Source organism: Telopea speciosissima, chromosome 1, assembly GCF_018873765.1.
Source record: "Telopea speciosissima isolate NSW1024214 ecotype Mountain lineage chromosome 1, Tspe_v1, whole genome shotgun sequence".
NCBI classification, from domain to species: domain Eukaryota; kingdom Viridiplantae; phylum Streptophyta; class Magnoliopsida; order Proteales; family Proteaceae; genus Telopea; species Telopea speciosissima.
This window is the reverse complement of record NC_057916.1, coordinates 24450804-24475000: the sequence shown is the minus strand read 5'-3', so window position 1 is coordinate 24475000 and position 24197 is coordinate 24450804. Positions and strand designations below refer to the sequence as shown.

At 38.0% G+C, this 24197-nt stretch overlaps 3 protein-coding genes across 5 annotated transcripts in view; 2 read left to right on the top strand and 1 right to left on the bottom strand.

The window, feature by feature from the left end:
- The window catches only part of LOC122670009 (protein DETOXIFICATION 44, chloroplastic), a 20167-nt gene extending 18263 nt beyond the window's left edge, over positions 1–1904 (top strand). For all 3 annotated transcript variants that reach the window (XM_043866958.1, XM_043866942.1, XM_043866951.1), the window contains one exon: positions 1017–1904. In XM_043866958.1, coding sequence (XP_043722893.1) covers positions 1017–1080 — 64 coding nt within the window. In that variant the 3' untranslated portion in view covers positions 1081–1904. The remainder of the gene's footprint in view (positions 1–1016) is intronic.
- A 4387-nt stretch (positions 1905–6291) lies between these two features.
- Positions 6292–8143, bottom strand: LOC122672207 (dehydration-responsive element-binding protein 2A-like). Its single transcript, XM_043869723.1, has 2 exons — positions 8074–8143; positions 6292–7453 (listed from the first exon to the last, which is right to left on the bottom strand). The coding sequence occupies exons 1-2, from the start codon at positions 8097–8099 to the stop codon at positions 6292–6294; spliced, it is 1188 nt and encodes a 395-aa protein (XP_043725658.1). The 5' UTR covers positions 8100–8143.
- Positions 8144–21838: 13695 nt separating this feature from the next.
- LOC122672134 (putative F-box protein At5g55150) lies at positions 21839–23254 on the top strand. Its single transcript, XM_043869661.1, has one exon. It carries the CDS (start codon positions 21839–21841, stop codon positions 23252–23254), a length of 1416 nt encoding a protein of 471 aa, XP_043725596.1.
- The last annotated feature ends 943 nt before the right edge of the window (positions 23255–24197 follow it).

Here is a 24197-nt window from a genome sequence, read left to right as displayed (position 1 = left end):
TAGCTTTATTATTTATTTTGTGTTTTTGTTTTCTTTTCTTGGGGAAGGGGGAGGGGGGAGGGATTCATATATAAATGAGAAAATGAGTTGCCACCTGGATTAGGGACCCAACACAAACTCGGAGGAGTATCTTAACGACGGCCTAGTTCAGGGATCATATTTTCTGCCTGGCAAAGGCTGTCTATCTATGCTCTGTACTAATGCCCATTGACTGGTTATTGAAAAAATTAGCATTTACGCTAAATTATACCTAAGAGCTAAGTGTCGTGATCTAGGTGAAGCATGAAACGAAAAGAAACATCCACACTAAACTGCTAACGATTATTACTGGAGTCAGCAACACAATGCTAAAATAGTGCAAGTAATCAGAAGGTCAAATAATTGCTGAAACTACTAGCAATAGGCTGAAACGAAAAGTTCTTGTAAGACCAGAAATAAAAAGATGAATCTACGACATGAATAGGACGAAATCATGCACTGAGGAAACAAAGAGTTTTCATTACAGAACCCTTGAAAGCAGTCCATGCTATGTCAGGAATCATACACATAAAACGATTCTTGTGGATCCGATCATATTGAGTTCCCAAATATCACAAACTGATAGAAACTGAGGAAAATGGTTTAGATTCATGCCAAAACCATTGTGAACTAAACTATGATAGAATTTGATAAAGTAGCATGTCAATTGAATTTTATTGCAAAAATGATTTCTCATGAAGTTGAAGAACCACCCAGAAATCCAGTTAGGCTTAATATCCATACTCTCATTTCGATTATAAAATGCTCGTTACGCATGGAGAAATGGTCCTAAACTACATGGTGGTGCATTTCAATTGGTTTAGTGTTAGCTTAGGTAGCTGCAAACTATGGTGTCTAAGCTCATCCTGCAGATGTTCTGTATCTCACATGTAAATACTGAATGCCCTATCGTATTTAAAGATATTATCATGTTAAAGATTGTAAAAAAAAAATTCAAGGCCTTTTCCCTTTCTGTAATCAATGTTTTTATATTGCAGGCTCGGTACCCAAGGTGGACCATGGAAAATGATTTGGTCGGAGATGGATCAAAAGAATGACTGAGATTGACTCGGTTTTGGTTAATACCTTACATAAGCGCTTACATTGGTGAACTTCATTACTCTTAAGGAATTGGGTGACCTGCCTCATGGATTCAGAGCCAAAGAAAACCTAACAAATCAAGGAAGTTGAGCATCAACTACCAGTACTCCTGCTTGGAAAGTTGTTAATATTGGCTGATTGAAAGCGATGCTGACTTGCTACTCTTTGGATTTCAAAAGATTAAGTCAACCATGACCAAAATTAACCTTGGATTCCCCACAGAGAGGCTGATGCATGGTATTATCCTAGAATATATTGTCTAAGGAACTGTACACTCATGAGCAATTGCTAGAGTTATCAGGTCCAAGGTTATAAAGATCCCACCAGTGGGTGTTAAGTGCCATAGATGGGGTTGTATTTTGGAAACTAATCTTATATTGTCTGATATAATTGGGATGAATGGTTTCAGCTGGCTATTAACTATTCATAGAGCCAGTCGGTGCTAGCATGTTGCAATGATGGAAATACAAGGCAGAATCAATGACTCAATGGCTAGGCATTATCAAGTTCAGTTGCATTCCGAAGATGCTTGTAATTCTGTAAATTCATCATGCTTTTGCAACTTCAGATCCTGTTGTCAAATTTTGATCCGTATCTATCACACTCTTTATCTCCATTCTGCCAGAGGTTTTGTCAGAAATGTACATTCTCAAAATTGGTGGGGATCCATTTCTCACTACTGTAAATTTTAATCTTGTGCTGCTGCTGTCAATAGAAACATGTTTTGGTGATGTACATTTTGTTCACTTTCAAAATGTAAATGTTATATCAGCTCTTGTTTTCCATTCCATGTATTCATGTGATTGCATGCAGTTTTATTTTCGCATAAACTTTTTATGTCAATAGAAACATGTTTTGGTTTCAAGCACTTACCTACCACCTGAGTGCCAGCTTAGCCTGTGGAGTTATATTCAAGTCTTGGAATGCTAATTTTTGTAGCTTATAGCTTATATAGTAAATTAAATTAGGGTCAGCTTTCCCTGCTAACAGGGTTATTTTTTGGGTTAGTTCTTATCACAGGTTATAACTCTATTGTTTTCCAATTTTTCTAGGGTTGGGTTGGTGTTGACATCCAACCAATTGGACTAGATTGCACATCTAAATTATTTTAGAGCAAATTGCGAGAAAATCTCTACTATTTATCATTGGAAGATGCTTCATTCAACGGTGCAGGCTTAATTGATCTAGTTTTTTTTTTCTCTTTTTTAATCGAGCTTGGCACCATTGGATGTCGCATCTTCCACGTGTCGAGCTCTCAAGTCCGAACTGCAAGGCACTGCTGAGGATTTTTTTACTTTTCTCTACCCAATGAGTTTGCGTGGAGGTACAGCAAGAAGAAGAAGAAGGGTGGTCTTGAATCTTGATAGGGCTGTCAATGGGGTCACATATTATCCAGTAATTCCAGCTCTATATTTGGTTTGTGCCTGTTTAAGCCAAATGCGGATATAGTAACCTATAATTAACGAGATAAATATCTGATTCGATTGGAGCATATTCAATTAATAATTGGACTGTGTATGATAAAATGTAAGTAGCAAATTCGATCCGATTATTATCAACCCATTAATATTTCAATATATAATATGATTTTGAAAGTCATTTTCGAAGGTAAGTAAGGATTTACCTTTTATCATGCAGTCCATTTCCCATTCTGAAAGTGTGGGAGTTGATTACACAGTGGTGATCTAGTACAACATTAGAGTCCCAATTGGATTCTTTGCACCAGGCAAGGGTGTCAAATGGGACGGTTTAATTGCATACTCACAAGTGTGGAATTAAATAATCTTAATTTGGATTCCAAATAGACGGAAAATATCGAACCACGTGGTGTGATTCTTAAGGATGACCATCAAGTTGTCTTTAATTGTACAAAAGGACAATTCTACCAATGATAACCTAAAAACCCCCTTGTGATATTTTCATTACGTTTTATCCCTAGACTACCATCCACAATGCACACTCACAAATATAGAATTAAATAATCTGACAAAAAACAAATGCATTGTAAATCAAACCGTGAGTGTTTGGATCAATGATTAATCAAAATATTTAAAACTCTTTTCAACTGGGAAACATTGATGATGTCTCTTAGTAATTTTGCATCAGATAGGGTGTTCAAATTGAATCGCGTGACAAGAAATTTGTTGTATGAAGAGGCAAGAAAAAAATCATTGGATTAATCTCAACAAGAAACACTTGTAACAAAAAATTGGGAGAAAAATAAAAACAAATCAAGGAAATATATTACATGACATTACTGCAAAAAGGAAGGGCATATGAAAAAAGAGTGCATGAAACTCATAAGAGATTCAAGAGGAGGAGAAGAGAAATGAAAGGGACACGGATAACGTTTGCTTAGATGGAGATATTATTATCTTTTTAGATAAAATAAAAATCTTGTCACGCCTCAACAGAGTGTTCATACTGATGATCTCATTGATCTTGTTTAGATTCTCCTCCTATGGCACATAAATATAGGGGAGATGTACAACAAAACAATAAAGTGTAGATGACGATGATGATGTTTCTACCGTCGATATAGGTGTAGTGAAGAGGGGGAGTAGTCATCTCAAGATCCATCACTTGAACCTTAGTTGATGAAATGATCTATCAAGGAGTGACACCCATCTACCAAAGTTCCACTACATTAATATATGCAGGTAAATCAGAATGCTTTTGAAGGCATGCAAATGGAGTTACTACATGATGGAAGTACATATAAATGGTGCGAAGTTTGATTGTTCATTCAAGGGACTAGCACTGCACAAAATGGTACATAGACAACATGCATAGAATTGCACAGATAGTGGCGTATATGGAATGGTGCATGCTTAGATAGTGATGCACATAAAATGATACACACACTGAGAACGCAAATGATGAAGAATGAAGCGAGTAAGCCATTTGTAGAGGCAACTGAACTATCTTGTAGGATTGACACTATGTGATAGACACTCCTATAATGTGAGAAGTTTGATGTACATCATGGTGGAAAACTAGTATTGCAATGATACACACACCTTGACATAACAGGTTTGTGCACATAAAATGATACACACACTGAGAATGCAAATGATGAAGAATGAAATGAGTAAGCCATTTGCAGAGGCAACTGAACTATGTTGTAGGATTGACAATATGTGGTGGACACTCCTACAATGTGAGAAATTTGTTGTACATCATAGTGGAAAACTAGTATTGCAATGATACACAGATTTTGACCTAACCTCATGAGTCACAGGAGGAGTTTGTTGAGTCATCCCAAGACAGATGTCAATAATGACACTTTCCTCATGAAATATTCCGAAAGGAGACATCTTTTTTAAACATTGGCAGTGAGAAGAGTTTGACTTTTTCACATCCTCTTTTGTTGTTAAAAAAGGGAGAATATGTGCTCGGGTTAGTGTGCACACAATACCAATTTCGTTTTTGATTCCATGAGACAGCCGCCTTTTTTTTTTTTTTTTTTGCATGTTTTCGCGGTGGCAGTGGAGAGTAAAGTTAGAAGAGAAGGTGCTCTCTATCTTGCATTCTACATACATGGATTGCGGCATGATGACGCACTCTCTATCAAGGGAAAAAAATGAATGTACTGTGATATTTCTCATATTTGTCATGTTGGGTTTTGATGTGAGAATTCTAAAATCTTGTGAATCCACCCTTGTATGGTAAATTGCTTTGTATTCAAAGAAGAGATTTTTCTCTTGATATTTGGTAGCCTTATATTGACTAGAGAGAAGATTTGTAATCCCATTATGAATTATAATGGGAGCTTTTACCATGGACATAGACAATCTAGTTAAACCATGTAAATCCTTGTGTACAATTGGCTGTGTTTTTTATTTGTCTGCATCATTTTAGATTCTCGTTTTCCTACACCATCGCAATGATGTCCTGCTGCGAAAGGTGCAGCAGCAACCAACTCCCTTCCCCCTCCCCCCCACCCCCCACCCCCCACCCCCCACCTTCCACCTTTCGTTCGTTCCCTCGTGACATCGACAACCTCATAGCCACCACCAATGCCCCTGAATAGCTCTCCAAGCACAAAACCAGATTTCCAAAGATGTTATTACTTCGTCTTCCAGGCCATCCCAGAAGAGAATTGGAATTTGCAGAAAACAGAGACAACAGATCTGTGGGATAGAGCAACACGAAGCTGGAGATGAAGATGCAAGGAACATTGTTGGGTTGTCGAAGAGCATTTAGGACAAAGGCTAGTGAATGGTCACAAATTTGTTTGGCCATCCATCTGTTAGTGGCGCTAAATTATAAACACAACAATAGGCTACTGAAAAGATTCAACATGTGCAGCTTGGCTGTTAATGCAAACTTGGCACTGAGACGGGTAGTTCCTAATGATCTGTGAACAAAACTTCTAGAGTATAAAGCACATGCTGTATCAGACTCAGGGTTGCCTTCCCTTTGCTCAATGAAAGTAGATGGTTTAGCATCCCTGGTTCTATGAAAGGAGATGGGTTTACCTCCCAGCCAGAGTAGAGAAACTCAATTATGAACACACACAACACCATCGATGACGGTCAAAGCTGGAGCCTGTGAGAGAGAGGAAGATAGAACCAGCTAAGGTAGGAAGGGAAAAGGGAAAGAACTGTCTAAGAAAGTACCTATGGGTTCATCAATCCAAGGGAAAACACAATATTTAATTTAACAATAATTTAAAATAATTACAAAACCATGATTACAAAGTAAATTTTTTTTGCTCTCGAGTCTTGAAAGTTTGATATTTACAAGCTCATTCCAGGGTAGCATCCTTCTCGTCTTGCATCTAAACAGTATTTTCAAACAATGAATCAAACTCGGACTACTATGATCATAACCCTCTTCTACATTTTCAACAGTGCTGCTAAGGGGGGGGCCCAACAAAAAAATTGAAAGAAGAAACAAATACCTCAACCAGATCCCCTAACCTAAAAAATACCAATAGAGGATCAAACCTAACTGAAAATGGTTTAACTCAAAACCATATCAGATTCAGTCTTCAGTAGAGGACAATATCCAACACAGAAAAGAACCCAAGCAAAAAAATTTGAATATCTATGTAATCAAGAGGAGTTGCAAGCAGCGACCCCAGCATCCGAGCTGTTCATCTCTCTTTCATGCCTCTTTAGATGGAAGAAGAAGCACTCACATCTCTTTCCCATCTGGCAGCTACACTCAGAACTCCAAGTCGGAGAATCCAAGCATTTGATCATCATCTAACGCATAACTATAGTTAGATCCCTGTATTTCTGAACCCGGTTCAACTGGCTTCAAGAAGTCGCAACTGTAATCAACAGCTGAGGGTGTCTCCTGCATATGATTCAAGCTACCAAGCAGCTTCGCATCTGGGTTCTGCAATTGATATGATAAATTTGAAGGGCTCCCACACTGAAACTGGTCTTTTTCAGAGCTCCCGAACAGACCTGTGTCGAAATTACAATCCTCCATAAAGCCACCCCCAAGGGTCTCAGAGTTTTTAAGATTCTGCAACAGGTCCTCTACATCGAACAGTTCTTCTATTGAAAAATTATGTAATAACAGGTCAGAATTCGACATGTCATCACCACCAGCTCCACAAGTTTCATACACACTAGAATCCATAGGATCGGGGGGCTCTCCCTTAGCTTCCTCTTTAACCATGCTCATTGTTGCAGGGACCTCCCCAGCGTTTAATTGTCTGTAATCGTTTATCTCTAAGGGCTCTTCCTTAGGTTCCTCTTTAACCATGCTCATTGTTGCAGGGGCCTCTGCAGCATTTGGTTGACTGTAATAGATTTCCGCCTCTTCTTCCTCTGGTTCAACCTTAGGGGTGAGGGTATGCTTCACTGTTGCTTCCTCAGCTCCGAAGACCTCAGATTGATTGGATGTTACTCCACGGATTTCCGATGTTGTGGTGGATTCAGATGACGAAGTAGTACGGGTACGGGTAGATGCTGAACACCATTCAGTTGAGGAATCCTTTGATTCAGAGGATTTAGGAAGATTTAGGCGTGCACCGGAACCATACATGGCCCTAGCTGCCTCATCGTAAGCTTTAGCAGCTTCAATTGCAGTGGGGAAGGTACCCAGCCAAAGCCGGCTGCCTCTGTGAGGTTCACGAATCTCGGCCACCCACTTTCCCCAAGTCCTCTGTCTCACACCCCTGTAATTGCAGCGTGAATTATCTGGTCCTCCTTTCCCTCTCATACAACCTTTCTTAGAGCCTTTGGCAGGGGCTTTACGACTCTTACTTGCTCCATCGCCAGAAGAATCGAGCTCCTTATTAAACTCTCTCCACCTAGCGAGTTTCTCTGCTATAGAATCATATCTATTCCGTCTGCTTCTTGACTTCTTCTTTCTGCACACATTAAGAATTGGGTTTAGTATCATGATCCATACAATAAGGCACTGAGAAATTACCATTGACTGTCTTTTCAATTGCAATTAGGTAACTAGAAACAATACTCTTACGACTTAAGTTTTTGATTCGAGGAATAGAAATGGTGGAACCCTAAGCCAAAAAGCCAAAAAAAAAAAAACAGGGCTAAATTGATGGAAAACAGAGCAAATCACCGATATGGTTGCCGCAGAAAAATCTTTGCATTCAAAGAAATATATAAACAAATAAGGTGGAACCCTAGAAAGACAGAGTTGAAATCAAGGAAAACAGAGCCAATCACCAATACCCAACAAAAACAAAAATAGGAAGAAAGTTCGTGCAATCTTCATTTTAAATCTCATATCTTATAGAGTTAAAAAGAAGAAGAAGTTAGGGTCGAACGAAATATAAATATACACATAGCTTCAACAAAGATGCTCCTCCCATCATAAAGTTCTCATTACTAAAAGCATTCTAGCTAGAATATAGAGAAGTTAGGTAGGTACTCCATTGCAGATTGTTTCAAGAATTGAAAACCAGAATCATAATGAAGCAAAATGAGAGAAGACAGAGAAAAGAGGGAGAAACAGAAAACATACCTCTCTGAAACAATTTGAGACGACATACAAACTGTAATTCTTCAATCTATGCTTCTTGAATTGGTCCTTTCTCCACTCAAGCAATCTATGCTTCTTGAATTGGTCCTTTATCCACCCAAATACGAGTTGTATCTTCCTTTCAGATTCTCTTCTTCTTTGCTTGTTTTCAGTAGAGATTGGGTTTGGGTTTATCAGCTTCAGCTCTTCGAACTCCTTAACCTTTTCGATCAAGAAAACCTATCCAGTGTTCTATCCTGACTATTTATAGACTTTGAGAATTCTCGAGATATTTCTTTAACTCCCAATAAATATCAATGACGTGGCAAAATTCTAATCGTGTCATGACACAATCTCAGCCGATATTTTAGACACGTGGAGAGGAAGTTTCTCGATTACCTAACTGGCACCTCTTTGGCTCTTCTACCCCCATCCACAATTCCCAAATCGCTTTCTTGGCCACGAAGATTTCCCATTTGCTGCGTTCCTTCCTTTCGTATCATAATAAATGCCCCGCGTGCCTTCTAGAAATATCTGTCACTACCACTTTCCTTAAATTATGTGCGAAATTACCAATATATCCTTCCCTTATATGGGACGTGCATCTGTCCTTTATAAACGGGTAACCCGGCTACTGACCCGATCCAATTTTACAAATCCAAAGACTCCAATCTTATATGTTAGGCTTTTGATCTTCACTAATTCCACTATTGGTTGGAATGTTTTTCCAATCAAGAATTCTATTGGTGCATGGTTGGATTTAGGGTTTTAGTTCATGGCAGATCATATACGGCAAATGGAAGGGTAGGCGTCGTCAATTGCCCTTTAAGGTCTACTCCATAAATTTATAACCATAGGTTTGGCCTTTGAGATGAAAATTTCTATAAGGTTGCAAATAATGCAAATTCTATCAATTCAAGTCAAACAGGAAAAGTATAGGTGGAGCGGCTTCTCCGTCGCTCCCTGTTGGTGCCATGAATGCTGGTTCTTCTGTTTCTGGGATTTTTTAAACGAGTCATGCAGTTACTTCTCTAGTTTGGAATTGGAGGTTACACTTCCACATCGTCCTTATCTCTATTGCAGGAGTTACATGGGTTAGAACAAGCGGATTCTACCACAAATCCGATACAATGTGGGATGCAATTACTCCACTCAAAGATCATCATGAGTCATTATGTATTGGAGGCAGTTACACCACTATGCTCATGTACAAGTAGTCCCCACCCAAGTCATGGACTGGTCTAATATTCTCGGCCCCGCTCTTCGGTATGTCTATTACGTGGGCCTCCATGCCTGACAACAAGATAGTTGGTAAGGCCATCAAGGATCTTAAAAGGCTCAAAATCATTGCATCCAATCCACAGGGAAGCCCAGGGTGTGCGAGTACATATAGAGTAATTTTTCCAAGGCAAAGGTGGCGTTCTTGACGGTGCATGGCACAACCGACGGGGTGATGCCACCAGAATCTTCGAAAAACACTACGCTTCGTTTGCCAGGCAGGCATCTAGGAACGTAGGGACCAAATGGTCTATCAGTCATCATTATGGGAAATCACATGGTTTTGTCTGTCATGCCCATTCCTCTTGTTCCTTGTGCCCACAAGCATATACTTCATGTATCTAGTTGTATTGTAAGTTGTGTCTACAACTTTTTCTCTAGGAAAACTATTGGGCTTGCCCATACCCTAGTCTAGTAGATCCTATCAATTGCATGTACGACATAATAATGGTCATCTTTCACTCTTTGGTTTCAGATATTTCGTTCCTAAACCTTGTGTATCTCATGCATTCTATTTGAATAAAATTTTATATACCAAAAACTAAATTCAAATAGAAGTACCACACTGCTTAGACAACTTTAATAACTCAAAACAATGGACAAGATGTTCACGAGGCTTTTTTTTTAGTGCAAATACCCCCAAAGTGCGGGGAAAATATATTAAGGATCTGGGCAAAAATGTACATACAAACCTTTAGAATATTGTCCAAGACAATGTTTTAGATTTCCTCATTTTGCAATTTTATAAATTTTTTATGGGAGATGGTTCCCTACACAGACAGTGTAAGAATGAATCTACACACTACAAGCAATGAGGGATTAGAAAATGGTATCATCCCTATGGGGCCCGCATGGTTAGAATAGGAGAGAGAAAAATATCAATGTGTGCCCCACTATTTATTATGTGAGGAGAGTATAAAGGAATCTGTACAAGGGCAATGTACCATTTTTTTCCCAATTTTTATTTTCATAAAAAAAAATACAATGGATGTTCACGAACTTGGTATTGCTTAGCGCTTGCACTATTAGTCTGCCAATGTGCTTTATTAACTATAAGTAGAAGTTTCATGGGGAAAAGAATGTAATGTGGGGTCACATGCTCACATGGCTCTTGTGTTTAAACACAGAAGCACGCGAAAGTTTCGCGTTGCCCCCATGGAAAGGCAGAAATCCCACCCAAGGTGATGCTTATGCACACTCTTGCATTGGCCAACGCATGTGTGTAGGCTCTATAAGCATAGACAGCGATTTCTTTCCCAAGTTTCATATATTAAAAAACAAAAAGTGATCCTCCTAAGCATTACTATGCCTAGTGAAGTATAACATTTCATTATTTACCACTTGACAGGATATGGATGGATTAGTGAATGTGATAGAGGATCAGACCACAATAGTAGGAAATAAAGAACAGAGAAAGTAAAATCAAATCATTGCCAAAGTAGAAAGTTTGTTACCATGACCTTAAATGGCTGAGCAATTTTTTTTCTTCAAAATCTTCAAAATTTGGTTTTATTTGATATTACAATAAAGTTCTTTGATTTCAAAGGTAAAATAAAATTATATTAAAAAAATAAGAGAAAGAGAACGCTACCTGATCGTGTGTGGTGCGCGACTAGTGCGCCTAGACACAGGACTATACAAAATGACTACCGTACCCTCAAAAAATTTCACATTTTCATGGGAGTATAACGCAACCAAAGGCAGGAGCCATGTGCCACACACCACCAGGTAGTGTTCTTTTTCCACAAAATATAATTATCAAATATGGTCAAAGTGTTGAGGACAATCATGATTATAGAACTTTTCTTTCTCATTTCAAAACCTCTTTCACTCATCTTTTCCTTCACTTTTAGGATTTAAATTAGTGGAATTGGCAAACTCTCAATCCTTTCCAATCCTGATTATGCTAGAAACGATTAGAATCGATCAAGAATCAGCCTAAACTGTCGAAATCCTTTTTAGATTTGCCGATTCAAGTCAACAATAATCAGACAAATCAACTAATTCAACCGATCCGATTCCATTTTTAAACCCTGCTCTTAATTTGAAACGAGAGAGAATCTTTAGGAAAAATATCACCTCAATTTGTCTGCCTGTCAATTTCCTTTATTCCCTCTAATAGAGGGAGGTGGATCCCCTCTGAGTAGTGTGTTTGGGTAGGGAGTAGGGTGGTCATTTCCATCTCCTTATTAGATGGAATTGAGAAAATTGATGGGCAAACAAAAATTAAGGGGATAAAGAACCGAAATCTTTATGTTTTCCAAACACAAGAATGATAGGAAGGGGAATGGGGTCGAACTACCAGTGAGACATCCACCAGGAAAACTGTGTTCTCTTTAATTTGTGAGTCTTAAGTTGAGGTTGTTTTGAGTATTTTATGGGACATGAAAAGATAGAGAATAATTTGGGATCTCCCACGGATAATGCACCAAATAAATTGGTGGCCTATCCACCCAAGACCCTAGGCGGCTGGGCCGAAGATTCATTAGACAACCCACTGAATGAGGAAAACCCAGCACTGCCAACCTTCTAATATCCGTAAATCTGATGAACGGTGGGCCCATGGACGCCCATATATATATTTTTTTTCTAATGTTTTCAGGAAACCAAAACAGTAAACGTCATCGTAACCGTACATATTAAATGACGGGTGGGACCTAAAAGGGTCTTAATTTTAGTCCACCATGACGTGACGTGATAGAAAAAAGAAAGAATCTGTTCATAATGGGTCCTCGCTCTTCTACGGTCTGTTGATTTCGGATCTATTTTTCCTTAACGTGTTCCCACGTAGCGTAAAACCATAGTAAGCTATGTTGCATGCCACCTCAGCTATTACGTGTGAGATACAAGTGATATCAGCGTTGCTAAATCACAATTCAACTCTTCTGCTTCCATCTGCCCCTTTTGTCGTGTGTATCTCATACACAAGCAAGATGGAATGTATCATTTTATCTCTATCCGAGTGAGAGTAAAGTGATACTTTTCATCGCACTTGTGTATAGGGGCACATGACAGAAATAAAAGAGTCGGATCTGCTAAGCCATGCTGTATCGAACTTGGAGCATGGCGGAATACAGAAACAGCCATCCAACCACTGGATTGGAATAAAAACTCATAAAAAAATAAAACAAAATGTCAAATATACTGTGAAGGATGATGAGTTTCTTATGTAGACCATCACGTCACTTGTTCAGATTATATGGATAAGGTTACTTTACTTTAGCATCAAGTATTTCTTTTCTTTTTGACTAAAATATTTACTCATTTTTAATTCTTTGAAGGGATGACTGAGATGAGACTTAAAGAGTGGGTTCAGACATGGAAGAACAACACTTTGAATTGAAAACGGAAAATGAGGAGATCGTGGCAATTGCAGAGACCGTAGAACGAGAAGACATTAATTAATTTATTAATAAATTATTTAGGATTGGAAGAGAGGAGGGGGAGGCAGGCGGGCAGGGATACGTGGTGTAATCTTTTTTATGGCTTTTCTCGATGGTCTCAACTCTCAATACACGCGGCGCACTTTGGTGGATAGCTTCGTCACATCCTCATAAATTATTAACTCTCAAAGTGGTGAGCTGTTGAACACTGAAAATGAAACAATAGCATGCATGTGATCCTCGTTACATGAAGATAATATTGAAGTGCCACGTACCTCGATCCCATTGATGCCACGATATTATCGATTTTGATAAATAAGCTTCATGATTTTAAAGCGTCTCATATCATATAAGAGATGTCGAATGCATCTTGTGAGAGTTTTTTTTATATTCTATATTCATGTTTTCATTGTAGCTGTATTCTCAATACTCAAATTTATTACTAGTTTTGATATCAATGAAATATCACTAATCCAATCCCATTAATGATATATAGGATTCATAGATTTAAAACGCATTATACCAAGAGATGGTGATCAAATCCATCTTTAGGGGATGTGAGATTTTTTCGTGATTTGGTCCTTCTGTATAAATTTGGCATATCTGTCCTATACGAAAAACAATAATTTAAGAAAAATAACAAAATGATACACACAAATGATACACGCTTTGATACCATATTGAAGGATCAAATAAAAAAATATTCAAGACACAAGTGAAAATAGTTGTTCAAGTATGTAAAAACAACAAAGATCTGAATAAATTGACATGAGGCTACAAAATCTATTAACTTCCAACCTCTCACCATCCATATTTCCATTGATCGCTTTCAAATCCCAAATCCTAAATGGACCCACAAGTTAACGAAGTAAGCTTCCTTCAATTCGAGGGTTGGACCTCATGTGAATTGTGAGGTGAGGGGCACATCCAGATTGCTTTGACATTTAAAGTTTTCAACTAACCAACAAAAATAGAAAATTAGAAGATGAAATGTCACGATTCAAACCTAAAAAGCAGGAATAAAGAGGTAAACGGATAAGCTTTTGTCTCTCGATCACCCTTCAATCTTCATGTGTAGTTCGAAGAAAAGATGAATCATCATTGTTAATTTGAATGTGGAATTGACAGTTTTAAAAGGCAGGAAAAATCGTATTAAATAAATGGAAAAATGAACGCTAACCAGTCGTTAGGAGCGGCATGTACCTGCAATCAGACACAGTCTAATATGAAAAGACCAACGCACCTCCTGAAAAGACGAAAATAACCAGGGGTGTGCCAGGCTTTTCACACTAGGCTGTTACTGGGTGCAGATACACACCGGACAACACCAATTAACGTTCTTTCTCCCTAAATTCTATTCCAGGCTTCCTCGGGTTATAAAGAGTAAGGTCCGTTGGATCGGTTGGAACATTCTTGCTAACAGGGCTTTTGATCATGGCCCATCTCATAAGGGCGTACTATTAATGTTTAAATCCAGTCCAGTTATGATCTTATATGTTAATGAGTGATCCAATAAGTAATCAGATTAATTCTGGATATACCCTGATCCGATTCCATAATTACTGATTTTATAGGATTTTGAATGGGATTATATATGAAATTGTCAAGGAGAAAAGGCCTTACGCTAGTTTAGATTTTAGAGACACATTTTGATCATTTTTTATTTTATTTTTGCCAAATTATATATGGTATTGTGTAATATTTTTTAAAAATAGAGATTAATTGGTTTGCACTACAATTGGAAAATTGAGTTTTGATTGGAGCTAGTTGCCCGAGTTGAGTCAAAAGTTTGGAAAATCTGGTCAAACGTTGTGTAGACTAGGCTAAGATAAAAAATGATGAGACTTGGTCATAAATGTCCGAGTTAAATAAGATTTAGTATTATATCTGAGTCATGACAAACTCGGTGAGTTTTGTCATTTTAAAAAAAACTTTATAACCGATTCACTTAGAAACTGAGTTGAGCAAAATAGTAAATCCTTATTCTAAAATAGTTAGAACCTTCAACTACTCGACTCACTTCTCTTGTTTAGTGGTATAAACTAAAATTGCATTGATAAGTGATTTCTTGATTTCTTTTTTTCTAGTTTTCCTATATTTTTGTATTTTCTGATTTTTTTTTATAATTTATACATTTTATTGCACTAAAAAAAAATGTCACTCACATTGATTGAGTGTGACAAGTCAAGTCACCAAGCTTTTTCTAAAAGACGAGTCGAATTACAGAACTTGGTTTTCCAACTGTGATTTGCACACCATTCATTATTACCACCTTTCTTGATTTTTGATCTTCAGGTTACCTAGTTTGTTCCCCTAGAAGTAACATTAGTTGTAGGATGAGAGAACGCAGGGCCTCTAGAGCCTGCACGTGCATACTATTCAATGGGAACACATGCATAAGCATCGACTTGGGCAGGATTTTCGTCTTTCAGGGTAGGGCGGTATTGTGTCTAGGGACAAGAGCTACGTTGACCATGTGACCAAGTAGCATTCTTTTTTCCATAGACATATTATTGAAATTTTTTGGCTTTCATTTAGATACATCGCAACATTTTAGTCACAATAATATTTTTTTTTGAATTGTAATTCATGTAACAAGGGTGGGTTATGTTTTAAGGATTAATTATGTGGGACAATTAGATATTTCATTTGCTTTTATTAAAATTTTATGATTATATTGTAAATTGATATTTAAAATCTCTTGTGCGAGTTGGGATCACATTCTCGTATGCCCTTAGGTGCATAGAAGGAATCCACTCACTTTACTGGATTGTTTGGGTGAAGACTGACTGTCTCTTGAGTTGACTAATGATTATGATGAGATAATTCACAATATGAGAGAAAATTAAGGGCAGAGTTCCTCTTAGTAAGATCAAACATGACTTATCATGATCACAAGCTTGCAGGTCTCTTACCAGGTAGGATTTGAAATCTTTTATTGCAGAGTAATGGAAGTAAATGTTGTTTCTTCCAACCTGAAGTCATCTACATGTTTAGGGCCATAGCCTGCTTAAAACACCTGGAGCCCCAAGAAATGCAAGGATATATTAGGCAGGAGACCCTCCATTGTGTGGGTGAATTTCCTCATTTCTACAACAAGAATGACCTTGCTTAGACTGGTGAATTGGACCCATAATAAACACAAAGTATGATTTAATATATGGGGAGTGTTCTCTGTGCCGCAGCGCAGCCTGAGTCCAGGCACATGGCAGCCTGTGCAAGAGGTAGGGTAGTCATTGCACCCACGAATCGTTATCGTCTACGGTTCCCTGACCGGTGCGGTTCCCTAGTGCCTCTCACAAGAGGGGGTGGGGACCCACCCGAGGCACCTGACTGAACACTCTACCTGGGTGGGGTCCACACTTCTCTTGTGAGAGGGACTAGGGAATCGCACCGGTTCAGGGAACTGTGTGCATACGACAAAAATTCTTGCAACCACCTCCATATGCCTGAGTGCGCAGGCTGTGCTGTGGCACAAAGAAGAGCGTCCCTTAATATATTTAGATTGCAAGTCTTGTTTTAAATTTATGGTGGAATTTTTATATCTATTGATACTTGAATTTTAAAAAATAAATAAATTAGAATCTAATTGTTGTTGCCATGAGAAGATAACGTTGATGTGGGATAAATGATGAAAACAAATACATTTCAATTTTAAACGTTTACGATTGCCTTATTATATTCTTTTGGGGTGATTGAATATGAATTTATATATCTTTATTCTATTTTATCATTTATTAAATTAGATATTGAATGTAGGTAATATTTTATGGGTGCATCTGTTTGTAACCAAGCAGGTTACAAACTTTCCTGCCCAATTTATAATGACGTGTCAGTTATTTTTAAAGGGTCTAACCATGTAAAAACACAACTCAACTCTACACATTAGCTTAACACGTCCCCACCCTTTGCAGCTCATGTGCTCCGGCTTCTACGGCTATCTTGTCGCCCTACTCAATCGACCAATCTTCTTGGGTTCCACAGCACTGTAGCGGTGTCAGCTCGCAATAGCCCCAGAAGAACCGGGCGGCAGCTGAAAAGGGGAAGCCGGAGAAGCCCCAAGATTCATCACCTCGAGCCTTCCAACACCTCCCTGAGTCTTTGCTTCCTCCTCGAGCTCGTGCTGACAAGAAGCAAATACGAGTTGTATTCCATGATTGATCCTGTGGTAGCTCTGAAACTGATCACATACTTTCTCCAATGCAGTCGTTGTTCTAAAGGGTTAAATGAATCAGAGGCTTCAACGAGAAAATCAACTACGATTAAATGCTGCAACACCACATCCTAACAATTGAAAAGAAAAGACCTGAAATATAATTCCGGCCCGTTGCCATGGGCGAAACATTGACATCAGACGGATGAACATCCTCAACTCCACCATCATTCACGTCGGGGAAAAGAAAGCATGAAAGAGATATTAGATCGAGTAGAGCAAAAGAGAGAGACAGAGAAAGAACAGTTAAAAAACGAACTTATGGCGCCGTTGTGAACGCTAGGAAAATGGCTATAGAAAACCACGAAGAACCAAAACGGAAGCTAGGGGCGGGGGAGAGAGATCTGGAAATGCAGATTTTCCCCCAATTATTTCTGTTCCAAACATTCCATTTCCTTTCATCGCGCCAATCTTTTGTAGCTCAAAGGGTATCTACATTCTACATGGTTTCTTGTTGTGATAACATGCTTAGCCCCACCATCGCCATCAGTTTCACTTCCTGCCACCGAGCGGTATTGGCCTACTTTAATTGGATTCATGATTGCGGCGGCAATACAGAGAGAAGGTGATGGTCTGGTTAGACATAATGGCACCAACGAGAGACGGAAAGATTTTTCTGGTGGAATTTCATGGTTTAACAATTGCATTTTATGGCTTTACCAGTTTTTGGTGATCTACATAATTTCCAGCATCATCTTCTATGGTTTGATATTTGATACTGCTTTGATCCTTAGGGATAAAGATCCTGCTTTTAAGACGTAGAAGAAGACCAAGGGAAGAGCAAGTGGCTTTGGCTCAAGTTGAGCCAGCCAAGCCACATGAATCAACTAAACTAAGTCAAAATAAAATGTACCCATCTTATCCCTGATTTTAAGTTGCTCAAAACAGAAAAGCAAGGGTAGACAAAAAGTGATTACAAAATCTGTTGTAACCACTTCGGTTACAAACAGCTTTACCCATATTTTATTATGAAAATCACATTTATGAGTGTTTTTTTTTTAATTATTTTGATATATATAATTTTCTAGATTTTACAATATTACAAAAAAAAAGTTTAATATTTATAATTTTCTGTATCTTATTTTTGGAAATTTTCAATTTAATTTATTTTTCGGCCATTACAATGTTCAATCCCCAAAAGTGACTTTACCCATTGCATCGGGCCGATGCAGTCCAATTCGACTGATCAGTATTGATATTGTTGGCACCATGGTTTTAGTGCATGGTATCAGATTGGATATCGGTTACCTGCAAAACTAATACGATATCAATACAATATCAACATGGATTGGCTGTATCGGATAAGTTTACTTTTGATTTTTATCAAAAATGGGTTTGCTTTATTGTTTTACCCCTTGTTCGTACCATTTCAATGATACAATATCGGCACGATATCGATATTGTTGACTTGCGATACCGATACATACTACACGATACGATACTGAATTACTGATACAAAACCATGAATGGTATCAGTATTGGCGGTGACCGATATGGGTATCGATACCGATACATATAATTAACCATGCCTGAATCCTTTATGTCAGTCCCAACCATGCATGATTACTTTCAAGAGCCAATCACGGTGAGGACTGGCGAGACAAATAGAGGGTTTAAAACCCTCTCAAATTCCTTAATTACCAAGTGTGGTGCAGTTCAGGGTTAAGAGGTCAACACCTGACAGGTGTGAAATCCAATGGTCCGAGATCGATTGAGACAGTTTTTATTTTTTCTTTCTTTCTTCTTGAGCTTGGAACTATTGGATGTCATGTCTGCCAAGTGTCGAGTTCTCAGCCTTGAACTACACCGCACTGCACTATTGGGGAATTGGAGGATTCTTTTGGATTTCTCTCCTCTCAAGTACCCCCATCTATAAGTTCCTGTAAGTACCCCCTTAAAATGTTGACAATTGTCTTGCTCTAATCCGACAGTCAAAATTGATTCCTAAACTTGCCCTAATCTGACGGTCAGTTTGAATGTGTTTTATGCCCCGAGTCTATTTCGAGAATGCATAACAAATACAAAACCAAATCACCTTATCCTTTCCCATCACAAAAGTAGTCAAGTAATTAGTCACTCAATTGTTTTATCGAAAAGAAAGATTTACTTCAAGGAAGTCAATCAAATAGAGAACCTCCTAGAACCAATATCTAGGGATGTCAATTCCAGGCATGGCTTGACAAACTCAACCGAGCCTGCCTAGTTAAAGCCCAACCCGATTAGTAAACGTGTGGAGCAGTCCCGGTGTGAGGTCCTAGCCCGTCGGGACCGCTTGACACACTACAGCCCGACTTAATCCGCCCGATTATAGCCCGACCCGCTTAAGATCTTTTGAAATTCCCATTTTACCCTAGGATACATTTTCTATTGATATCGGTATCAATATCAATATAGATGGGCCATATCAGGTTGGATTGGATCATTTTACTTATTAAAATGCTAATATTTTTGTGTTTTGTAACCATTTTATACTGATCTGGCCGACACAATACCCGGAGTCCTTGAATCATGCACAAGTAGGAGGGGTTCAGTACCTTGGTTTCATTCTCCTTTTCCATTCTAAGGAACATATTTTATTTTTTATCTATTTATTTAGACTAAATTAAAGAGCATAATAATTTATGAAGATTTAGTACATTAACCATGAAAATATTGGAACCCATTTATTGGTCAAGTTAAAGAACGTATAACAATTGATCAAGATCAATATATCACCGACCATGAAATTATTAGAACTCATTTAATTAATGGTCTGTTCAAAGAGCGTTTAGAATTAAACAGGCACATAGCCCCGGTTAAGGACCGATTATTAAGGGTGCCAAAATCAAATCAAATCGAATTGAACCATTTAAACTGAAACTGACAGACCATTTAGTTAAATGGTTCGGTTATGGTTTTAGAAATGATACCGTTTATTTAATCATTTGGTTCGATTTTGATCGATTAATCTAACGATTTCAAATCGTATAATCCAATTAAAATCGATTATAACTAAACTGTTTAACCGTTTAAAAATCTAACAAATTTTTTTTTATAAACAAAAAATAAAAACCTAACAAATAGCAACTACTTAAGTAGTCATGATTCTTCATTAATGATTTCCTTTCTCAAAAAAAAAAAAAAACTAATAACTTAGTAAGAATTAGTAATAACTATTAATTAATAACTAATATTAGTAAATAGAGTAGTAAATATGTATAGAACCGTCTAACCAAAACCGTGTAAAACCGTATAGAACCATTTAATTGAAACCATTTTAAAATCGTTTAACGGAAACTATTTACTAAACGGTCCAAGTTTTGATTATGAGACCGTTTAGTTAAAAGGTCTGGTTACGGTTTCTACCCTCAAGCAGTCAAAATCGAATTAAACCAAACCATTTAACTAAAACCGGACCGTTTAACACCCTTACGGATTATAGTAGCCCGAGATTGACCAATACTGTCTAGCCCGGCCGGATTAACAGTGCAGGACTTGAGATTGGTGAAGCCTGGTTAGGCCTGACCGAGACTGACCGGTTGACACCCCCACCAATACCAATAAGTAGGGGTGTAAATGACTAGTCGAAATCCGTTTTCGTATTCGTTTAGCACTATTCGAATCCGTTCAAAAGCTAAACAGATGTGGATACGAATAGGTTATAGCTATCCAAAAAGCTATATTTACATGGAAACGGATAAAATATCCTATTCGTATTCGTGTCCGTATCCGTTTAGCACTACCCGAATCCGTCTGATAGCTAATCAGATGCGGATGCGGATGCTGATATAGTACTATTCAAGCCAAATCCAATCCGTTTACATTCCTACCAATAAGTCCTTAAAAAGGAAAAATCTCTTGTTTTACCAAAGAAAAAGGAAAAAATGAAATTCTTTGAGTGACAAAACACACAATGGGATTGCTACGGGACGAAGACTTAAAATGTAGGAAAATTGTTTAGATAGGGGTAAATCAAACCGGATCGATAAGGGGCAGTCTGGATGGACATTGGATCGGTATCTCTCTTTTTTTCCTGTTGGTAAGAAATTGGATCGGTATGTGACGTGACCAATTTCTAAAACCCTGAAACTACGGAATTGAAGATGCAGAATCAGTTTAGAAGTGCAGAATCAGTTTAGAAGTGGGATAGAACTGTAGCTACGGCACTAGGGAGGGCTTCCTTAGAAACGGAAGAACCAGAATCAATTTAGAAGTGGAATAGCACTGTAACTACGGCACTAGGGATGGCTTTATTTGGAACGGAAGAACCAGAATCAGTTTAGAAGTGAGAAACACTGGAATTTTTATCGTCTGGTGCTGTAAGTGCCACATGATGCGTTACGGCATCGTGCTGTAACGAAATAGTGCATTCCAGGTTAAACCCTAATTGTAGTTGAGAAAGGAAACGAGAAGCTATGTTGGACATTGACCCTCTCTCTCTCTCTCTCTATATATATATATATGGGGAAGTGGAAGGGAAAAGTTGGAAAGTTAAAACCAAGGCGGCAGAGATCGGATCAAATCGGAAGAGTGAGGAGATAACTCCCCCTAGTCAAGTGGATCATAGGATCGTTGTGGGTGCTTGCTTCAATATCCCACTATTGAAGATCGATCAGTCGCTCGCTCCAGGTACTTATCAAATCTAGCTATGGGGTTTTTTTGTAAAAATTCTGCTAGCAGGTTCTCTGTTTGTTTGTGTGTGTGTGTTGTGTACTGTTGGTTTATTTTGTTGAATGTATGTATTTTAATTGGGATTGGAATCGATGTATGGATGGATGGATGGATGTGCAATTTTTAAGCTAGGTTTTGTTCTTTCTTTCGGACCATATATAGAAGATTGGTTTACTCACCAGTGAGTGATTCTTGTATTTGCAGCAGCAGGTATAGTCTTGTGGAAGTTAGTGAGATAGCATATATGGCTTTCCTTCCCTACTATCTTAGTGCTATTAACAAGGGGCCCTGCAGCAGCTTTTGCTCAACTATTACGTCTACATACGGTGGTGGTGGTGACACCAATGATGATAGAAAGCGGTTGAAGAACTACTCTAAAACTGAAAATTGCGACTATGGAAGAGTACTTCCAGAGCAGATTATGATTGTGATCGCAAACAAGTTAGACTTTGTGAGCTTTCATCGTTTTAGTGCAGTTTGCAAGTCCTGGCAATCGGCTGCCAAGAATTTAAGGCTTCATCATCACTTTCTCCATAAACCTCAACAACTTCCATGGCTGATGCTTTCCTCCTCAGAGTCAGAGTTTCATTATCATAATCGTGGTGGTTGTCGTCTTCATCATTATCATCATTATCATGGGTTTTACAGTCTCTTCCATGCCAAAGCTTTTAGGTTACAATTGCCTCAACTTTATGGCGCTCGGTGTTGTGGCTCTAATTGGGGATGGTTGATAATGGTGGAGGTAGTGGGTAATAATAATATGACATCCAATATTCCCTTTCTTTTGAATCCATTTACTAGGGTTCGAATTCAACTTCCACTTCAATCTACTCTTCCTCCTCCTACTATCATCATCCGTACTAGAAGAGAGGGATTGGCTCCAGAACAGAGCAGCCCTAACTACATTCGCCGGGCTATGTTGTTGTCACCTCCTTCTGCTGCTAACAATTTGGATGGAGATTGTTTGGTCGTAGCGATTTTTAATACCCACAGTTTAGCTTTCTGTAGAGCAGGGGATAGGGCATGGACCCCCATCGCCATCGCCATCGCCATTAAAAATCGGAGGACAGGGAAATATTTTGAAGACATTATTTTCTATGATGGAAAATTATATGCCATTACTTTAAATTATGATCGTATACTTGTGGAATTGGTTCCTCATCCAAAAGAAACAAGTTGTAACATTGCTCCCCCAGCAGCAGCAGAAGAAGAAGAAGAGAAAGATCATCATAATTACCCCAAATCTGTTTATTTGGTGGAATGTGTTGGAGAATTGTTGATGGTTATTAAATGGGGTATATTTGTTTGGGGATCAGAAATTCCCGAAACTAATAAGTTGAAGATATTTAAGTTAGATCTACAGGATCGGTGTTGGATTAAGGTGGAGGATTTGGGTGATCAAATGCTATTTATTGGCACAAATACTGGCTTCTCTGTCTCTGCGGCACTTGTTGACCACCGTCTATTTAAAGGAAATTGCATATATTTCATTGATGAATACTACTCTCACCTTACTAGAGGCATACTATTTGGAGATAATGCTACCCATGAGTTGGGTGTCTTTCACTTGAAAGATAACCGCTGTGAAAAATCTTATTTATTAGATTATTCGCGTTCCTCCCTGTCTCCACCCATCTGGTTGACCCTAATTTCTTGGTAGAGAGGATTGAAGGAGGAGGGATGTTGAGATGTTGGTATCAGACACAGATTTGTATATTCAAGCTTAGTCTTATGATTAACATTATGGGTGGGGTAATGTAATTTTTGGTTCCTACTTTTTATTTCAATGTTATTTGAAAATGGCTTTCTTTTATTTTATACTGCTATTAATGCGAATATTATGGATCGGCTTCCAAAATTTTACAATGCTCATTTGGGGGTTGGGGTTGGGATACGGTCTCTAGCATTCACATGAAAAAAAAACCATGTGAAAATCTAATGAAAAAAAAAAAAAATAATAAAAAAAAAAATATATATATATATAAATGAAAATCTAATAAAAAAAAAAGAAAAGAAATAGATGACTATAAAATATAAGTGAATATATCAATACAAGGTAGGATGTATATGATTGAATTTGAGTTTGAAATTTAGCATTTTATCATTCTATACAATTTCTAAGATATTTGTATAATAAAAATGGCCTCATTAGCCTTCAATGTAACAAAACTTGATGTTGGACTAGAGAAACTCTGTAGTCTTAAATTAAGTTTTTTTTTTTTTAATTTTTTTGTGTCTCCCAATGGGATTTTAACTATAGTTACAAGAGATTTCTATCTGCAGGTACTAAGGGTTTGGTCCCATGATCTCTTGGATGCATTCACTCTGCTACAAGCCACCAACCAACTAGCCATGCAGTTTTTCACTCCGAAAGTTTGATTACATAAAAAAATAAAAGACTATGTTTTTGGAAAAGGTTCTCCTACTTCAAGTTCTTAAAATTTGAAAATCAGCTTTTAGCGACTATAAGGATTAATAAGGGTAGACTCAATAAGAATATGTCGTTTGTAATGTTTATTGCCAGAAGCATTAGAAACTCGATGATATGTGAAATTTTTCAAACCTCACGGGTGAAATTATACACAAGTCATACCTTAGGGGAG

Coding starts and splice junctions, on each gene's coding strand:
- LOC122672207 (XM_043869723.1), bottom strand. CDS start 8,099: ATGTCGTCTCAAATTGTTTCAGAGAG. Junction 7,454..8,073: donor TCTCAAATTGTTTCAGAGAG/GTATGTTTTCTG, acceptor TAATGTGTGCAG/AAAGAAGAAGTCAAGAAGCA.
- LOC122672134 (XM_043869661.1), top strand. CDS start 21,839: ATGGCTTTCCTTCCCTACTATCTTAGTGCTATTAACAAGGGGCCCTGC.